This window comes from Alternaria incomplexa (assembly GCF_024043165.1).
Source record: "Alternaria incomplexa strain BMP 0042 chromosome Unknown scaffold_1, whole genome shotgun sequence".
NCBI lineage: Eukaryota > Fungi > Ascomycota > Dothideomycetes > Pleosporales > Pleosporaceae > Alternaria > Alternaria incomplexa.
In genome coordinates this window covers 2,356,684-2,374,668 of record NW_026249850.1, presented here as the reverse complement: position 1 = coordinate 2,374,668, position 17,985 = coordinate 2,356,684, and the positions used below count along the sequence as shown (strand labels likewise).

Genomic DNA, 17,985 nt, shown 5'->3' with positions numbered 1-17,985 from the left:
TGAGAAGATTACCGGTGTCCTGGTGAAATAGAAGTGATGTTCCATGGTTCAGTGAATCTATATACTATTCAGAACGAACACGATGCGAAAAGTCTATATGCGCCTTGTGTGTGCCTTACTATCGGCCTTGACCATCGATGTATTAGGCATGGAAGGAACACTTCGGGTAGCCGCAACCAGAAGTCATGGTGCTGCGCACAAGCTCAGGCTGATTGCATAGCCACCACAGTCTACGCTAAGACCCAACCACACCGCGACGTGACTCTTGCATAGCCGAGTAAACCTTGCAAGGGTCGGCTCGCAACCATCTAACTGTTCAAAGAACGAACCACGGGTAGAGGATGGGAAAAGAACCACTGCACGGAGTTCAATGAACATGCATCACAAGGGTGCAGGCACCGGGTTAACAAAGCGGGTCAGGCTGTCCCTCATCCAGCGCCTCAAACGCGGGTAACGTTCCCTCCTTCCTGAATTCCGCGTGTTACTAGAAAAACTTAGTCCTAGCATCAAACACTTGATCGAGGCGTTTTGAGGCCATATCTGCATGAGGCCCAAAGGCCTCAAAAGCTGCCTTGATGATGTACTGTATCCTTAATACACGTCCCTCGCCGTCCAATCGCGCTCCACAGCCATGAAAAGATCCCTAACCGCCACATGCCTGCTGAGACAACTACTCGGTGTCCTCTGATGACTCTTACGCGCGACGGCATTGGTAAGCGCCCGATTACCCGTTAAAGACTTTAGGTGAGCCCACATGACCGGTCGCTTAGCTAGCTGCCAGGCATACTCACTGCGGTGGTTGTTCCAACATTCCGCGCAGATTCCAATATCTAGACTACCTGTATCGAGGCTGAGCTGATTTTGTATAAGGTCAAGAAGTGGGAGTATGCGTCCGCGCAGTCCGCAATGTCCGTGATTGCTATCGACCTGGTAGTTGGAACACTGGCGAAGTGATGATAGGAGTCGATCGATGTCGCCAAGGTAATACGTCGGCTCTGTGTTATCGTAGATTTTGCCTTGCAATCGTATAGTATCGATCTTGGAGAAGAAGCGAACCATCTCCCCTAGCTGAAACGAGTCGCATTGTAGCGATGTATCGTACCAGAGCTTGCATTGGCGTTCGCCAGACGTGTACAGCTTGAGGAAGTGAGCCTGTACAGAGTTGATGGTTTCCAGTATGTACTCTCGTCTCTGTATCAGCTCGTCTTCGACGCCGTTTGGTATGTCCCACCACAAGGCTTTTGTGTGGTCCTCCTCTGTCCCCGGTCGCCACTGGACTGAGTCGCGCATGATCAGATGCTTCGAATACCGCGTTACCCACGATGGATGATCGAAGAGGAGACCGACGAAGAGCTTCTGCCGTATCCTTTCTTCCGTTTGCGTTGGGGCTGGCTTGCCTCTCGACTTGGCATCGATGAGCTGCAGGTATTTTTTCCTTTGCATATGCTTCGACAAGCCCGCAACAGCATCGAATCGGTCGGCTACGACGGCGAGATTGGCGAGGTTGGCTATGGGCGGGTTCGTGACGGCAAGATCGAGGCCATGGATGGCGCGGAGGAAGTCTGCAACCAGGTTGCGGATCGAAGAGGCTTTGGCAACGGCCACACGGCCGACGTTGACGATGGCTATGTGAGGAAGCACGTGGGCAGGCGCATCTGCAATCTTGCTATAGCTACTCATGGCAAGTGCTTCCAAAGCGGCCGTCAGCCGCTGCCCTTCGTTGAAGCGGTCACTCAGCAGATTCTCAAAGTACCGCGAGTTCTGCTGCAGGGTCTTAGAGTCTACGCGATACGAGAAGCGCTGTCCGCCCTCTTCCTGGGCGACATCGAGGATGAGGTCGCCATCCGCCGCGATGACTAACGCATCCTCGTCGTCCGACATGGTTTGGGATTGGTGCTGTGAGGTCTCAAGGCGGATTTCCTCATGGGTAGGGCCAGAACATTATGGCTCGATGGGATGGCAATTCGCTTTCCGTGTGTTGGGTGAGGAAGAAATTGGGAGAGAGTGAGGTCACAGCCCGCCCGCAGCTGAAGGCTGAGCGGCGGCCGCTGCGGAACCAGCCAATGAGCGGAGGCTTGCCAGCTACGCCCAGTGGCGTTGGGCCGACAGCTAGGCGGCCTCTACACCACTTCACACCACAAGCAGACCATCACCATCCATCGCTATTTGCACTGCCGCTGCTTAGCTAGAGTCCCTAAGCAGGCTATTCTCTCGTTGTGGCGCAAAAGCTTTGGAGCACGTGACCTACATCCCATGAGGTAAGATATCATCTCACTATCAATCATCATCAAGGCAAACTTGTAGTCAAAAGAAGTATTGATTTGAGCAACGTAACAACTCCACGCTGAATGCATATGCCGGGTATCCTATGCGAAATGGCCACTGATCTGACGCCCCCAAACCCATTACAAAAGAGATAGTAGCATGAGGAATACACCCCAGCCACACTGAGACCCAGTAACCGAAATCATGGCACAACTGCCTCCGCGACGTGGTTGACCTTCGTGTGTTGGCAGCGGCCAGCCACTTGTGCTTGTCTAGCACTTTCGGGAAGGAAGCTTCATCCTCATCCACTCATCGCCGACAATGGCATGACCCACGCGCGACTCAAAGAAGAGACGTTGCTTCTGTGCGCGTTGGACGTAGGTAAGACGACGCCTGTGTACCCTGCCCTTGTTGTCGCGTGTGTATTCGTACTTTTCTTCTCCCTGTACAGTCGTTAGTATGACGTTGTATCAAGACACAGATTAGAGGGGCACTTACGATAAGGGCCCAGAGGGACTGCTCTTCCGGGTTCATGTTGCAGTGGTAGGCTGGCTTGGGAAGGGGCTTCTCGCCGCTGAGCCGGCTGTAGATGCTGTCGACACTGGAGCGGACGGACAACATGGTGAAGTGTGTAATGGCTTTGAAGTGGGTCTCGAAGTGGTGGCTGGAACGCTCGCCGCGGACGGCTTGGGTGTACGTTACCGGACGAGCTCGAGGTCGTGGTTGTAGTCGAGGTATACAGGAGTGTGAAGTTGCAAAGGCATGAAGGAGGGACGGGTGAGTAGTTTTATGCGGGTGAGATTGTGCTGCACAGTGTTTGCAGCGCGAACCGTAGTTCGCTACGTTTGTTGAAAAAAAGCGGTGATTTTAATCGCGCAAATCAGTAAGCGGTACCGGCTTTGTGAGGACCGTGGACCACACGATGCAACCAACACATGCGCAAGGGATTCGTGTGGATTATATGTGAGCCGGCGGGCAGTGGAACGGAAACAGGTAAGCCTGGGGGCATCATGGGACACCCACGGGGTTCCCAGGTTAGTATGGCGCCAACCGCGATACGCGGGCAGTGAGATGTTCCAAGCCGCATGCCCAGCGCGGCCAGTCCAAAACGCATCTCCAACACTCTGACCTAACCCAACCACGAAGCTGCCGATCGAGTACAGATTGCACAACCAGCGGCCAGAGATTGCATCACAATAGTGCGCTTATCTTGGCGCGTCCCGCTACGCAACGTCGTTGCGCGGCGCCCAGAAACGCGGAGGCTTGTCGCGAAAAAGCGGCGGGCTACGACGACTTATATAGAGGACCGCGCACTGAATGTGAGGCGCAAGAGAGGATCTTCATGTCCAAGACTCTTGGCTGTGATCTACAGGTGAGGATGCGTGTAACGTGGAGCCAGATCGGGGCTTGGAGCTTGCGTGTGGGAGAGAGATCTGCGGAGGCTGGCGCACGAAAGGTTAGAACGGAGCGCCATCCCGCGTTCATCACAGAGCCTCCACGACGCATCAGTTCGGCCTGCGGCCTCTCCATCATCCTTTACCCCACGAAGTCATTGGTTCTAACTGGTATGGGATGATGGTTTAAACCTTACTGTCCCGGTTCAACGTGTCGCTTACCCGAACAATCAGCTTCTAATCTCCCAGTCCTGCAGCGTCCAAAAGTAACCTCTTCCAAGATTGCATGGCACGTCGTGATCGGCTTCTGGCTGTCACACGCGGCTTCCAAAGGTTGGCGCTGGTGCTTCGTGGTGACAAGGAGTGATGTGGCGGCAAGTGTTGACCCCTATCATACGCTTCCTTGTACTGCTGTACCTGGAGAACCATAGGGGCAAGCGCACTGCAAATCAATAGCTCTTGGCACTCTTAATGAACTAAGACGTGATGATCGTTATACACACACTCGCTGGAAACGTCACAAGCATCGGGACCATGCCCTTCTTCTCCTCTACCTTGGTGTCCTGTACATGCGCTGTTCGTATTACACATGGAAAGTCACGACTACAGAGTGACTTCTCAATTACCGAAACCGCTTGCGACATCGGAGCCCTCGCAAACGGGCTGAAAAGAGCATTCACTGTCCATGTTGGTGAAGCGTCAGGGCGTTGTAAATAATAGGCAGTCGTAGAGCGATGCTCGGCACAAGGCGGCCGACGTCGGAGGGGTTGCGATAGCGGGGCAAGGAATACTACTTCGTGGGGTAGCTTCACGAATCTTTGGCAAATCCTCGAGAGCGCGCAACCCCCTTTGTTGGATTCCAAGCATACTCAACTCATCATGACTGCCCACAATATTGTTGTCCTTGCCGGTAAGCCATAATTTGAAGTCCGTACAGCTGTGCGCTAATTCCATACAGGTGACGGTGTCGGCCCAGAGGTAGCAGCAGCCTTCGCACTTTCCCAATGCGCCTACTGACGCACACATCCAGGTCGTCGCCGAGGCGATGAAGATCCTCAAAGTCATTCAGAAACATACCGACAACACCTTCAACTTCAAAGAGCACCTTTTTGGAGGAGTAAGTTTCAAGCTATGACGTAGGGGACTTGTCTTACTAGTTCTAGTGTTCGATAGATGCACACAACAATCCTCTCACGGATGAAGCCCTCGAAGCCGCAAAGTCGGCCGACGCCATCATCCTCGGTGCTGTCGGCGGGCCGGTACGACCCTACAACTCCACACTCACCCGACGCCATCTGACAACTTGTATAGAAATGGGGAACCGGCAAGGTGCGCCCTGAGCAGGGAATCTTGAAACTACGCAAAGAACTCGGTACCTTCGGAAACCTGCGGCCGTGTTTCTTCGCCTCCGACTCGCTCATCGACGGCTCACCCCTAAAAGCCGACAACGTTCGTGGCGTAAAGTTCAACATCATCCGCGAGTTGACTGGCGGTATATACTTTGGCGAGCGAAAAGAAGATGAGGGTGATGGCAAGGCCATGGACACAGAGCCTTATAGCGTCGAGGAGATTGAGCGCGTCGTACGGTTAGCGGGTAGTCTCGCGTCTGTCGAGGACCCGCCTGTCCCGGTATGGAGTCTGGACAAGGCAAACGTTCTGGCGACATCGAGATTATGGCGGAAAACCTTTGAGCGCATCATGAAGGAAGAGTACCCAGAACTCGAGTCCGGCACCCACCTCATCGACTCGGCGGCTATGCTTATGATCAAGAGCCCAAGGGCACTGAATGGTGTCGTGGTAACGAGCAACTTGTTCGGCGACATCATCAGCGACGAAGCCAGTGTCATCCCTGGAAGTCTTGGTCTGCTTCCAAGTGCCAGCTTAGGTGGCATCCCAGACGGCAAGACCAAGCTTAACGGAATCTACGAGCCTATCCACGGTACGTTTTTTTTTGTTGGCGCGCCGCTGCATCTACGCTTGCTTACAATCAATAGGTTCCGCACCCGATATCGCGGGCAAAGGCGTCGTCAACCCTATCGCAATGATCCTGTCCCTCAGCATGATGTTCAAGTACTCTTTATGTCAACCAGAGCTTGCGCTGAAGATCGATGAGGCCACCAAGATTGCCATCGACAACGGCATCCGAACACGCGATATCGGCGGAAAGTCAAGTACGGCCGAAGTCGGTGATGCGATCGCTGCGGAGCTAGAGAAACTTCTTTAGAAGTAGATTGGCCGCGAATAATATACTTCAATAAGCGTTAAGCGTGGACAATAGATCAGTGCATACGACCTCAACTAGCAACACGGAGAGGAGCCACGTCTCGCTTCAATTCGGAGTGTTCACTCTTGTCATACATATCAGGTCAAGCTCAAGATCTAGTATGTGTGAAAACACCAGGAGCAGTGACATTTTGCGGATCATGTCCGGGAGGGGTCCTCTTCGCGCTTCGAAATGCATTTGCTGTTTTTTTGAACCCGAGGAATGTCATATTTCAGCACAAGTTTACCATCGAGCTCATTGATGTGCGTCAGGATAACAAGATCGTTGTTCGTGGAAGACATGTCGTTGTCGGCACACAAGAAGGGATTGCCGATTACGTCCTTAGCGACGGCTTACTATTTACAGGGTAGCAGAGCATAAGTCGACGTTCATTAGCCGGCAAATCAACGTTGTGAAGCTGCTGGGCACATTGAAGTAAATTAATGTCGAGCAAAAGTGCTCGTATACCAGTGTTACCAGCTGTCAATATCATCTTGTTCTATTGACTTGCCAAAATTGATCTTCCAAGCAGCAGTACCGAAGCAATACGTCCAGTGGTGCGATATGCGTTATCTCTCAGACGTTCGATGTGAACGGATTAGCAGCTAAGAAGATGGATGCGTGAAAGCAATGGAGGGTGTCATCCTACACCTGTCTCTATCTCGGCCAGCGGAACTTCAGCCTTGAGTACGAAAGAGGAGACTTAGTTATCCCTGTGTACACCTGTCTCATCCGCGCGCTGAACAGTATATACATTCAAGCATCGCACATTCCGATCGCCGAGTACGTGAACTCGTAGGGTACAATTTAGCGACATATCAGTGTATCACTGCACAGCTGGGCACTACCTTCGCTAAAGGAAAGTGAACAGTGAGGGAAATGGCAGACGGGCTCATGTCCGCTCTCTTCATGCTTTTCCATAATTCTCATGTCGGCGTATGCGGCAAAGGCTACATTAGTCTGGAAAACCGACTCGGTTGCCGGCTTTGAGACGAACCATGATGCACCTCAGAGAGTAGACTGCAGGTTGTGCCTCATTGCTTGGGACCGGAGAGAAAGACCATGAGATAGTAGGTGGGCGGGAGGAAAGCTGAGTTGTGAAAGTTCAGTGCTTGTGGATTTCAGGGTCTGCCGAAGGAACTCAAACATATTATCTCGGCCAAGACGCAATCAGACACATGTTTCTTCGCAATTATTTTCTTGTATGGATTTTGTGACTCATCGGTGTTCTGCGTTGGTATTGTTATGGGAGGTTATCTGAGACACACGGGCACCTGGTGGGTTGGGTAGCATCCTTGGGACAGGCTTTCGGAATCTGGAACAGAGTGCTACGACAAAGCATGCACACGAGACCTGACAAGCTACAACGCTAATAATACAACGGCGTCTTGTGATTGAATGATGTGCCGCCAACGGTCGTGCGTATTCCTCGGCGGGTGGGAGTACTGGATACCGACGGGAGCGACATCTTGCTCTGCTTTTTGGACAGAAGTCTGTAGACCGAGGGGAAAGCGACGCTAGGGTTTTCGAGATGGTGAAACTGACAAAGTCAATCTTACACATTCCGTGTGATTTGCTTCTCACACAGGAGTATGTCTCACCTCTCGAGATGTTCAAGTACTGGGAAGAGCAGGTCCCTGAGTCTGTGGGCAGGATCATAGTGTTACAAACTTCGTGGGCGTCATAGCTGCAAGGCGCTTCACAGGCAGTTGTAAGATTGCTTCTTTACTTCAACGGCTTGACGGTATGTCATTGGCTCACACCAGATTCCAGGGCATCCAACAAACGCCCCGGTAGACAAGTCGAGTATTAAAAGTGGGTTCTAGTGAAGAGGCATCCCGGGGTACCCGGGGAAGCGAGACAAGGAACATCTCGCCTGTCACTCACACTGGCGGCCCGCGATAGGTATCCGTGCAGATATCACTCTCCAATCGATGAGTTAGGTAGTGTTGGGGTGAAACACTCGGGCGGCTCGGGTTGGTGGAACTCGTTAGCTGTCCCACCAGGCGCTTCAAGGCAAGTCTGTGTTTGTCAGCCTGGCCCATCGAATGGCTGGTCGAAAATGGCGCGAGAATCCGTAATGTCAGAAGAAGCCTGGCTGAGATTGACGGGGTAGGTAATTTGGGAGCTGGGATGCTGCAAACGGTTTTCTCGGGTCAAGGGTGTTTCCAGTGAAAATGGAACCAGGATGCTGTCAAATATACCGTATGATGATGCCACCCAGGCACGTCTTTTCTGTCACAGTTGACGATGACGCCCGGTTTGAGGCCACGGCGAGGAGAGCCGATGCCATGGTAGCGGCCAAGCAAGCGGCGTTCTCCTGAAAGTCCTCGTGGAACCTGCCAGAGTCTTGACATTATTCAGGAGACCCTCCTCGTATTACGCTGCGTCCAACAAAACTGAATTTGGAAGTCGTGCCTAGATGCCGCCTTCGATGCCCAGTGCCGATATTCCCGAGGCTGTATAACCAGTTCTGGTGCGGGCGGATGCTTGGAAGCGCGTCACCAAGCTCCCCTGCAGCCTGCTGTGGGTACACGATGACACCCGTCCAGTTGAAGTGGTGAAAAGCTAGACGCAGGTATAACAATTGCGGAAGGCGGCAGGCGTCGCATGACGGCAGCCGCAGCCCGCCTCAACCGCAGCTTGTGGCAAAATGTGTTGCGCAGCGCTGCATTTGTTGACGACTATGTATACAGTATCGGAGCCCGTAACGGAGAACAGTCACAGAATGGGAAAGACAGCATTACAGTGAAAGCAAATATCGGCAAGGATTATCACGCGCACGTGGTTAGATGAAGCGAGCGATCTTATCGATATGACTTGATGTCGCGCCGATGCATTCCCTGCACGTCAGCCCGAGAACCGAAGAATTCTGAAGATCTCAGATGGTGAAACAAGGGCCTTCGGGTTCTTTGCTAATCATCACAAGATGGAGTTTAAACAGCAGGCAGAATCTCGTATGTGATTCCCCGCCCTAACGACCTTGGCAGGAACAAGCGCCGTTGCTACGCTCGAAAAAGCAAGACGTGAAACCAAGTCCGAAGCTCGTCAGCCAGGAACAGACAAAACACCTTTGCGGTGCTGAACGGAGCTGCTCCGAAACCCCACAGACTCCCGCGCTTCGCTGTTTCGAAACAGTAAGGCCAACTTCGTATCCGCACGTACGCGAGCTGGCCTTACGCACATTGGCCGCGGCCTGGTCAGGAGATGCCACTGCTGAGCAAATTCGACTAGCATGCTGGTCCCACAACGGCCTCGAGGCGCTTGAGAGTGACCGTGCTAAACGGGAACGTAGACGAGCCCGACGGTAGTCTTGGTCAGTCGTCAGCAGATGATATAAAGGATGAAAGCCGCCCGATGTGGAAGAGGCCATCACTCCCAGTGACACACAGTCCCTCCTGACAAGCTAGCCTTCGTCGTCATTCATTCTACACTTCACTCTTTTGCATTCGAAAACGCTGGGTCGTCTTCCTCTTATTCACTGGACTTTTTTGTTGCTAAATAGGGAACACTTCGACGCACTTCCTGTATTCACAGTGGAACATTGTTAACAGACCACCGTTGTGGAGCCACCAGCACTTGAAGTCTAGAAGTTCTTCATTTGATACCCCCCAAAAGTCACTCTTTACGTACACGGTCTTTACGAATCCACCAACAGACTCAACCATGTACACAAACATATTTTCTGTGCTCGCCCTGGCTGGCGCTGCTCATGCCCATATGTCCATGTACTACCCGGCTCCTCTAGGAGGCGCCCCTTCCATCAACCCACAATCTACGGAGCTGGACCCACAGTTCAACTACCCGCTTGGCTGCTGCGGCCCCGATGGCGGTGACAGTAAGCCCTCTCCTGGCCTTTGCCGTGGCCATCTTGACAAGTTCGACACCGAGGATGCTACTGTTACCTGGCAGCCTGGTCAAGACGCCTACTTCCAACTCACCGACTACGATTACGATCCCGAGGCACCTGGCGGCACCCACTATGGGGGCTCTTGCCAGGTTGGCTTCTCCACCGACAAGGGAAAGACATGGAAGATGGCCGCCTCATACCACGGCGCTTGCCCGCATGCCACCGAGGATGGATCTCCCGAGGCCCAGACCTTCGACTTCAAAGTCCCCACCAACATGCCAGAAGGCGATGCCATCTTCATCTGGGTCTGGCTCAACCGTGAGCACGAGGCCTTCGAGAACTGTGCCAAGGTCCACATCGGTGGATCCGGTTCCGGCTCTGGCTCTGGCGATACCAGTGAGCCCAATGAACCATCACAGTCTGCAACTCAGCCTGAACAACCCGCTTACTCTGAGACTGAGCCCGAAGAGACTCCCGAGCCAACCTACGCACAGCCTGAGGCACCTGCTGAGGACGAAGAGGAAGAAGATGATGGTGAGCGATACGAGCAGCCACCGGCCCCTACTCCTGTTGAGAACGGCCCACCGGCTGTTGTCGTTACCACTGTTGTAGCGACCACCATCTACGAGCAATACCAGGCTACAGAGACACCCACAGCCGAGCAGAGCGACAACTCTGATCGCGGTCACTGGTGGAACCGTCATCACAAGGAGGTCAAAGCGAACACCCGCCGCTATGCAGTAGACGGTTCGAGCTGTGAGTGCCGCCGCGACGAGCTTACTCTCGCAGCCCGTTGCGCTTGCGATTCTACCAACAAGGCCATTGAACGCAAGGCTCTGCGCATGCATCGCCGCACTTTCTACAAGCGTGTCGATGCTTGCGACTGGAACTCTGCACCTGCCATGGAGGTCTCGTACTATACTCCCGATGCCAACTGCGCACCCGGTGCGAAGGACCGCATGCCTGAGAGCGACACTTTCGAGCTAGGCTGGGACGTCAACTGCGGTGTCGTCGAGGGCCAGAGCGAGTATGAGATCAAGATGATGAGCTGCGACATGTACGGTTAGGTGTGTCGGTTTAGGTCCATATTTCCTCACCTTATCTTTCACTTCTTCACTTTCGTTCATCATGTTCCTGAACGCTGGGATACGTTTTAATTCTTCTTGAAGCACAGTGGGGATGACCCTATGCTTCCAAACTTTTACACATTAGATTCGGGATGGATTGGCGTTTTCGTCACACATGGGAGGCTTCACGACATTCACGCACATAACTTATGACGGTTGGGCTGCGTCAGAGCCTGAAGGGACACATTGTAGAGCACTGGCAACACTGCAAACAATTGATCACTTTCGCAACTAGACAGACTTCACATTGTATGAAGTCGTGCACTGATACTTATTACAATTACTTCATTGGTGACTACTCAAGGTTCCACAGTCATCCTCTTGGGTGCAAACCAGGAGAAATATCATTGCTACACTCGTGCCAGATTGAGGGACAGAGGAGCATCTAAGACGACTGTCCACCCTTCCTGCCGGCCTCCTTAGCCTTCTCACTGCCGGGCTCGAAACTGCCAGATGAGGCCTTGCCACCCATAGAGGCGATGTCGTGTTCTGTAGTAATGTCAATCCTAGCTATTTAGTATACAGATGTACACTTACGCTTGTCAGCATCCATAGATGCGAAACCGCCGCTATGGGAGTGCTCTCCACCTTTCTGTGCTGCGGCCTTGACTTCGTCCTTGGGACGGTTCGCAAAGTTTCCGGGGTTGTCGTTGCCAGACATTGCTTGGTTTGTGCGAGTGGGTTGAGACAGGTATTTATGTATGATAAGGTCGATAGTCGTCTCGGATTAGAAAGATGCTGCTGTGCTCACCAGTAACCTATCGACTGAGCAGTTTATATGCCAAGGTCTCCAGGTCAGGATCGTCTATATGTCGTCAGTGCTCCATCACAACAATTCGCATATTACTATGATGAAATTGCATCTTTGTTCGACGGCTACATCACACGTTGCGCAGACATCCAGCCACATGCAATTTACCCGCATCCACATAGTTGCGTACAACGCGGTGCTTAGCCTCGGCTATGTCATGATGGTAGTGAATGACATAAGAAAAAGCCTCTCGCGGTACTCAATGTCGTAGTGGAGAGGCTGACGACATGACGTGACCATTTCGTTAGTCGCTAGCACGGACGCGTCTCAAGGATCGCGTTGATGATCGATTATCGGACCATGGTGGACGTTTTGGATGGAGTGTAGACAACCAAATGGTCGCAGGTATATTTGTACTATTTAGATGTAATTGTCATGAGATTAGGATGATAGTCCTGAACAACTCGTGTGATGTGCGCTAGGCCGATTGCGAGATGTCACGTGACAGCGCGAAAGCGCGCAAAGTAGTCAGCGTCGTCTAAGTAGGGCAATACTCCTAAGTGAACAAGCCAATACACTTCCTCGATAGGAATGCTGAGGTGTATGGGAACTGGAGAGCGGATGAAACATGTGAGCATGGCTGGTGAGACTGGTGAGAAGATTCGATTGCACATACCTGCGTGGTATGACCGCGAATTCGCGCTCTAAAGTGTTTGAGATATACAACAAATACATTTCAACATGGATAGCGGGGAACAATAGACACGAAAGATCTTGACTGATGAATCCCAAACAACGCCAGCGTCCAAGTCATCATCGTAACCAAGTGACTCCAATATACACCGACGGAATTACACCCTCTTGACCCCATATTTTCATTGGGATCTCCATATACCCAAGTCTGATCCCAACCTCGCGACCGGTACCTCGTATCCAAGACCCTTCATAGCACGTACGATAGGAGGCCAGGTATTCTATTCCTGTGTCTTTCCCCCACCCATGCGCTCGATGTTGGACAGTAACCTGCTCTTCCCACCACTTTGACTCCGGTTCAAACCGGGAGCACCTTGGAACTTAAGGCCACCTGGTGCGCGAAGTCCAGATGGTTTAGCGATTCCACTGCCGGTACGCTCGTTCATGGCACCTAGACGGTCACCCATCGCACTGCCGGGACGTCCACCGCCAAGTGCGGATCCGGGGCGTGAGGCACCGGGGCCACCGGCCAGAAAACCCGTGTTGCGCATTGCTTGCTGAGGCGGCGCTTGCCGTTGAGGGGCAGCAGGTGCGGAGCCCATTTGTGAGCGGCGAAGGTCTTCTTGTTGCATCTCTTCCATCTTTTCTCCGCACATGGAAAGCATCTGTTCGGCGGCCGCTACGAGCTCGCCTTTCTCGATGCGCTCAGCTTCAAGGTCTTCAACAAGGGTATCGTGGGATTTGCGAAGAGACTGAAGTTCCGACTGAAGACCGGCGAGTCTAGCCTTGAGGTTCTCGATTTCAGCTCTCTGCGCTTCTAGCATCTGAGCGTCTTCGGCGTTCCGTGTGTTCTTTGAGGGAGATACTCCTTGGCTCTCGTCCCTGGCGTCGTGCTGGCCTGGATTGATCCTACTGAAAGTATTGTCACGCTTCTTCTCTGCGTCTTCCACTTGCCGTTCGAGACTAGCAATCTGCGCCCGAAGCTCTTTGCACTTTTCGTCGGCCTTCTTCTGGTAATTGTCCTTGAGGGCTTTGATCTTCTTCTCGTGTTTAGCCTTGTAGGCTGTGTGCAGGTCGCGTGCAATCTCATTGACCTTCTCTGCAATAGCAGATTGGCATTCGAGTTCTGAGTAAACCTTCTTGTTCTCATCGCCCTCATCGTTGTTGATAAACGTCGTCATGTCGACGTTCTTGCTTTCAGCCTCGATGACCTTGGTTTCAAGCTCAGACGAGCGGCTCTCTGCATCATCAGCACGCTTCTCTGCATCGGCCAACCTCGCTAGGAGGTCTTCGCGCTCAGCATCGTTGCGTGCCATCTCGGCCTGGACGTCCTGCAGCAGTTTCTGAACCTCTTCGCCTTTTGACTTCCAGTCAACCATTTGTGTCTCTGCATATTCGCGAGCTGAGCGTTCGTCACGGACGGTCTCTTGGGCTTCGCCAACTCGGCGTTCAGCATCGGCAATAGCTTTGGAAAGAGCGTCGATCTCAGCTTCTTTTCCAGACAAGCTGGCGGTAAGAGACGACACCTGAGACTGAAACTGGGACTTTACAGACTCAAGCTCTCGGATGGTGACAGTAGGTAGCGATCGTGGTGTAGGCGGCGGAGGCAGCTCAAAATCCAACAGATTCAACATTTGGCTCCTCTGGCTGGGTGTTGCAGGTACTTGCGACCCACCCTTGGCCGGCGATCGCTGGTCCCGGTAATAGGAGCGGAGGTTTGGCTCTGTGATAGACTTGCTAGGCGAATTGCGCCCACGTCCGGGTGACGCACGGCGGGATGAAGAGAAGGATTCAATCTGGGCGGTGAAGTCCAAAAGTAGATTTGTGGTATCGTTATCGTTATATGCGCGCCGTGGCGTAGGACTGGGAGTGCGTTCGGACCGTCGGACCGTCGAGGGTGTCATTTGAGGGCGAGCGCGAGGTGTAGCCTTTCAAATTGTTAGTATGCTACGTGAGATCAACAGCACATAGACTTACATCTGGCATGCCGCTCTTTGCTGGGCTCTGTTTCAGGGATGCGAATTTCGTCATATCGATCCCCGGCATCTCTGAGAAGTTGCTGAAGCAGGTATCATCGATGTCCAAGGATGTTGGCTCTGGCCCATCTGGATTGAAGTCTGTGTTGTCCATGCTCAGATCGATCTCAAATTCGTGGCCTCGAGATGTTCGCTTTCTGGGTGTTTCGCGAGTTTTGAAGTTGCTATCCTCCATGAACTTCATCGCGGTAGTCAAGCCCTCGTTGTCGCGGAGCGGAGACTCTTGGTGAGAAGAGGCCGGTCGCTTTGACGGTGTGACCGATGTCTGCCGCTGATGTGTATGGGTTGGCTTGCGCTGGACCGTTTCGGGCGAAGGTACGCGTGACGATTTCGAGGGCGATTGGCTTTTGTAGGAGTGGCTACTCATTGCGGACCCGCGTCGCTCGGTAGCAATCTCCTTGATGGGCGAGATGTTCTTCTGGGGAGTCTGTCGATCCGCACTGCCAGTTTTATGTGCCGGGTCTTCAAAGTCGTCCATCAAATTCTTTGCTGGCAGTGTCTTCATTGGGCTTGTGCGCTCCTTCAACCCAAATTTCTTCTCGGGAGACACTCTGAAAGCGGATTGGGGTACGCTGTCCTCAAAGTCTATTAGCGGCTTCACCGGTGTGGCTGCTGCTCCAGGGGCAATGTTCTCCTGGTCTTGGACTCCGATGTGTTCGACGAAAGGCGACGAGGGCGGATCGTTGTACGCCATATCAATATCGTCGACGATGATGTTGTCAGAGTAAGTATTGAGCTTCTCCGGCGAAACATTCGACATTGGTTCCGCCATGTTTGCGATTCGGGAAATGCGGTGTCTGGTGTTCGCCGGAGCGCGCAATTGTGTGTTGTGGTTGCTTGTTTACAGTCCGTGCGCGCTGGTTGCCCCTTCCCCATCCGGTATCCCCCGTTTTGGCCGAACCCCAACCACCATCTGCGGCGCGGTATGTATGTTGCAAGTACCGTCATCGCGAAACAACAGGACGTTACATTATGCTACTCAAATCCACATAGACAAAATCTTTTACCAAAGTTTTGTGTCTTGCATGTTTATGCACATCATTGCAACCAAATATGTGATGTATTTCAGTAGTTAATTGCTCCTCGTAATGCACCCGCCAATCTTTGATACTCTTTCAACAGCTCGTCAACCTCCTTCAACTTCAACTCCTGGGCATCTTTGGCTTCCAGAAAGCGCTTCGCTGGTGGTGTGGTCTTCTTCAGTTGCTCCAAAGCAGCGATCGCTCTGGCACCCTTTTCATCTACTGATGGCAACTCGTTCGTGGCTGTACGACTGAGTGGTTCTGGGGAAGGCGATGCTTTCGCCTGTTCCTGGCCCGGTGAGGGGAGAACAGGTGTACTATTGTTACTCACAGCGCGCGCAAAGCGAGGCAGTACATTCATGCTGGGAAAGCGGTTTAAGGGGTTAAAGTTGTTGCCCATATTCCGCAGAGAATCCACCGCGGAGGTGTTGCCAGGCGTTGGAGGATCTGCCTTGATCGGAGCTGGTGACGGTGTCTTCTCCTCTACGCTCTGGCCTGGGGCGAATGCAACGCGCCGCCCACTGTTGCTACCGCCGGACTTGGTAGAATCGACGCTGCGATCTCTGATCTGCCTCCTACCAGCAAAGAGATCAGCCATTTTGGCATCGAGTCCTCTGCTAACTGGAGCCTCTGTTGGCTCATCACCCTGCACTGAACTTGCTGCACTGACACTCAAGCTGTCTTCATCGCGCTCTGCGCGAGTTGGGGAGCTCACGAGCTTCCTTGCATCTTCCAGTGTCTTGGGAAGTACTGGCTGTTCTTGCACAGGGCCATCGGGATTCTTCTCCTTTAGACCACCAAAGAAGAATTTGAAGCTGGTGTCCAACGTGTTGTTGATTCTCCCAAGCGCCTGGTCAGCAGAGTCAAGAATCGAGTCCCGAACGGCATCAGAGGCAGCCTCGATCTTGTTGGTCTGTGTTTGTATAAGGTTACTCAAGCGACGCTGAGCTTTGGTGGTCGTTGGGCTGGAGGGTTCTTTGGGAATTGTCTTGGAGATGGGCGTGGCTGGGGTCTGGATGAGATCTGGCGCATCCGAAAGTCCAAGAGGCATTGGGGTGATCTCGGATTTGGGAGTTGAAGGTCTGGAATCTGGTTTTGCGGGAGTGACTTCGTCGGCGCGCAATGAAGAAAGATCGACGGTTTCCAGGAATGAGATGGCTGCCTCGAGATTAACCAAGCAATATGCAGTCTCACCATCCATGCGAGTTGAACCGCGGAAACGATGGATGAAGTTTAGATCGCTAATTACGTTCAAGTTGACGGGTGGCATAGTAATGAGGGCGTAAATGAGGGTTGGCAGGATTTCATCAGCAGATGAGGTCGAAGGGAATATCTTGGACAGAGCTTCGACAATAGACTTGTGGGCAGCAGTCAAATGTTGGACCTTGCCCAGCGGGTACTTCTCCTCATTCATCTTCAGGATGTCTTCGCGTGCTGCAGATAGGTACTCGCGGATCTCGGGCTCCTTCTCCTTGGCTTTCTGGCGCTCTTCCTCGGTCAACTCCTCGCCAGTCATCAGGAGTTCCTTTAGACCAATGCCGACGAGGGAGAGAGCAGCTGTGCGTGATCTGAGTTTATGATCCCTTTCCTCGTCATCGGTACTCCTGTGCCGCCATATCCTCTGGTAGACCTTCTCGCATACGGCGCGCTCGACAGCCTCTTCTAGTGCGAACCGCTTGAGCTCGAGCGACCTGCGCGCTTTCTTGCGGTCGGCCATTTCAGTGGCACTGAGCATTTGTTGTTCCCCCGACGGGTCGCTACCCTTTCTTATCGACGATGGCTTGCTCGACGAAGCCGACGCTTTCTTCGCATTCGCGACATAGTTGTCGCTCGTTAGGCGAGCAGAGAGAGTTGCTATGTGTGTGCTTATTTTGGCGGACGCGCGTCCGTAGAAGTCTTGGAAGAGGTCGGCGAGAGCTTCGGCGGACAGAGGGGTGGGATGCACTTTGGCTGTGAGGGATTCGAGGAATCTAAGGGCGTTACTATCAGAGGAGGATGCACGCTATGGACAGCAGAAGGTACCTCTCTGTCAAGCTACGGATCTCGATAGGCAGCTCCTCGAAAGTGTCGGGCACTTTGGGCTCTTCGCTGTCTTGGTGCTCGTCCTCGTCCTCCTTCTTTGCAAACACGTCGCCGTCAGGGTTCTCGTCTTCCTCGGGCACCATGGCAGCCTTGAGCGGATCGAGCATGTCTGACGCATTCGGTCCTTGCAACGTATTCGCTCGGCTGCGCGCGAGGGGGCTCTTGGGGGCAGAGTCGAGGCGCGTGAAGGAGCGTGAGGGATGCAGGTTTCTAGGCCGGTCGGCCATGGTGTTATTGCTGCACAGGGTCTAATGGAAATCTAAAAGTGTCGTGTGCCTGCATTGGGAGGAGGCTGCTGTGAAACCGTGCGTGGACGAAGCGCATGTGTTCACGTCATGCGGCAGCACGGCACTCCCGAGGGAACCGAAAGTCGCGGGTGAGCAGTGCAATGTGTTGAACGATTGTGCTTACTAGCGGGTGACGGAAGCGGGCGACAGGGCGAAGAGGCGCCGTCTTGGTGGTGGTGATGGAGCTATGGGGGAGCTCCCCGCACGGCGCGCAC

General features: G+C 53.1%; 7 protein-coding genes across 7 annotated transcripts; 2 read left to right on the top strand and 5 right to left on the bottom strand.

Annotated features, from left to right (window-relative positions):
* Positions 1–591: 591 nt before the first annotated feature.
* On the bottom strand, positions 592–1,881 carry J4E90_000853 (uncharacterized protein; the record flags this gene model as incomplete). The annotated part of the gene is made up of 1 exon (XM_051430446.1): positions 592–1,881. The coding sequence occupies one exon, from the start codon at positions 1,879–1,881 to the stop codon at positions 592–594; it is 1,290 nt and encodes a 429-aa protein (XP_051295933.1).
* Positions 1,882–2,537: 656 nt separating this feature from the next.
* On the bottom strand, positions 2,538–2,886 carry J4E90_000852 (uncharacterized protein; the record flags this gene model as incomplete). Its single annotated transcript, XM_051430445.1, has 2 exons — positions 2,538–2,708; positions 2,764–2,886. 2 exons carry the CDS (start codon positions 2,884–2,886, stop codon positions 2,538–2,540), a joined length of 294 nt encoding a protein of 97 aa, XP_051295932.1.
* A 1,652-nt stretch (positions 2,887–4,538) lies between these two features.
* J4E90_000851 (uncharacterized protein) lies at positions 4,539–5,883 on the top strand (the record flags this gene model as incomplete). Its single annotated transcript, XM_051430444.1, has 6 exons — positions 4,539–4,569; positions 4,618–4,637; positions 4,690–4,776; positions 4,823–4,918; positions 4,971–5,598; positions 5,654–5,883. 6 exons carry the CDS (start codon positions 4,539–4,541, stop codon positions 5,881–5,883), a joined length of 1,092 nt encoding a protein of 363 aa, XP_051295931.1.
* Positions 5,884–9,588: 3,705 nt separating this feature from the next.
* On the top strand, positions 9,589–10,839 carry J4E90_000850 (uncharacterized protein; the record flags this gene model as incomplete). The annotated part of the gene is made up of 1 exon (XM_051430443.1): positions 9,589–10,839. The coding sequence occupies one exon, from the start codon at positions 9,589–9,591 to the stop codon at positions 10,837–10,839; it is 1,251 nt and encodes a 416-aa protein (XP_051295930.1).
* Positions 10,840–11,284: 445 nt separating this feature from the next.
* On the bottom strand, positions 11,285–11,560 carry J4E90_000849 (uncharacterized protein; the record flags this gene model as incomplete). Its single annotated transcript, XM_051430442.1, has 2 exons — positions 11,285–11,388; positions 11,437–11,560. 2 exons carry the CDS (start codon positions 11,558–11,560, stop codon positions 11,285–11,287), a joined length of 228 nt encoding a protein of 75 aa, XP_051295929.1.
* Positions 11,561–12,624: 1,064 nt separating this feature from the next.
* J4E90_000848 (uncharacterized protein) lies at positions 12,625–15,151 on the bottom strand (the record flags this gene model as incomplete). The annotated part of the gene is made up of 2 exons (XM_051430441.1): positions 12,625–14,271; positions 14,321–15,151. 2 exons carry the CDS (start codon positions 15,149–15,151, stop codon positions 12,625–12,627), a joined length of 2,478 nt encoding a protein of 825 aa, XP_051295928.1.
* Positions 15,152–15,444: 293 nt separating this feature from the next.
* J4E90_000847 (uncharacterized protein) lies at positions 15,445–17,710 on the bottom strand (the record flags this gene model as incomplete). Its single annotated transcript, XM_051430440.1, has 2 exons — positions 15,445–17,371; positions 17,424–17,710. The coding sequence occupies 2 exons, from the start codon at positions 17,708–17,710 to the stop codon at positions 15,445–15,447; spliced, it is 2,214 nt and encodes a 737-aa protein (XP_051295927.1).
* Between the last annotated feature and the right edge of the window lie 275 nt (positions 17,711–17,985).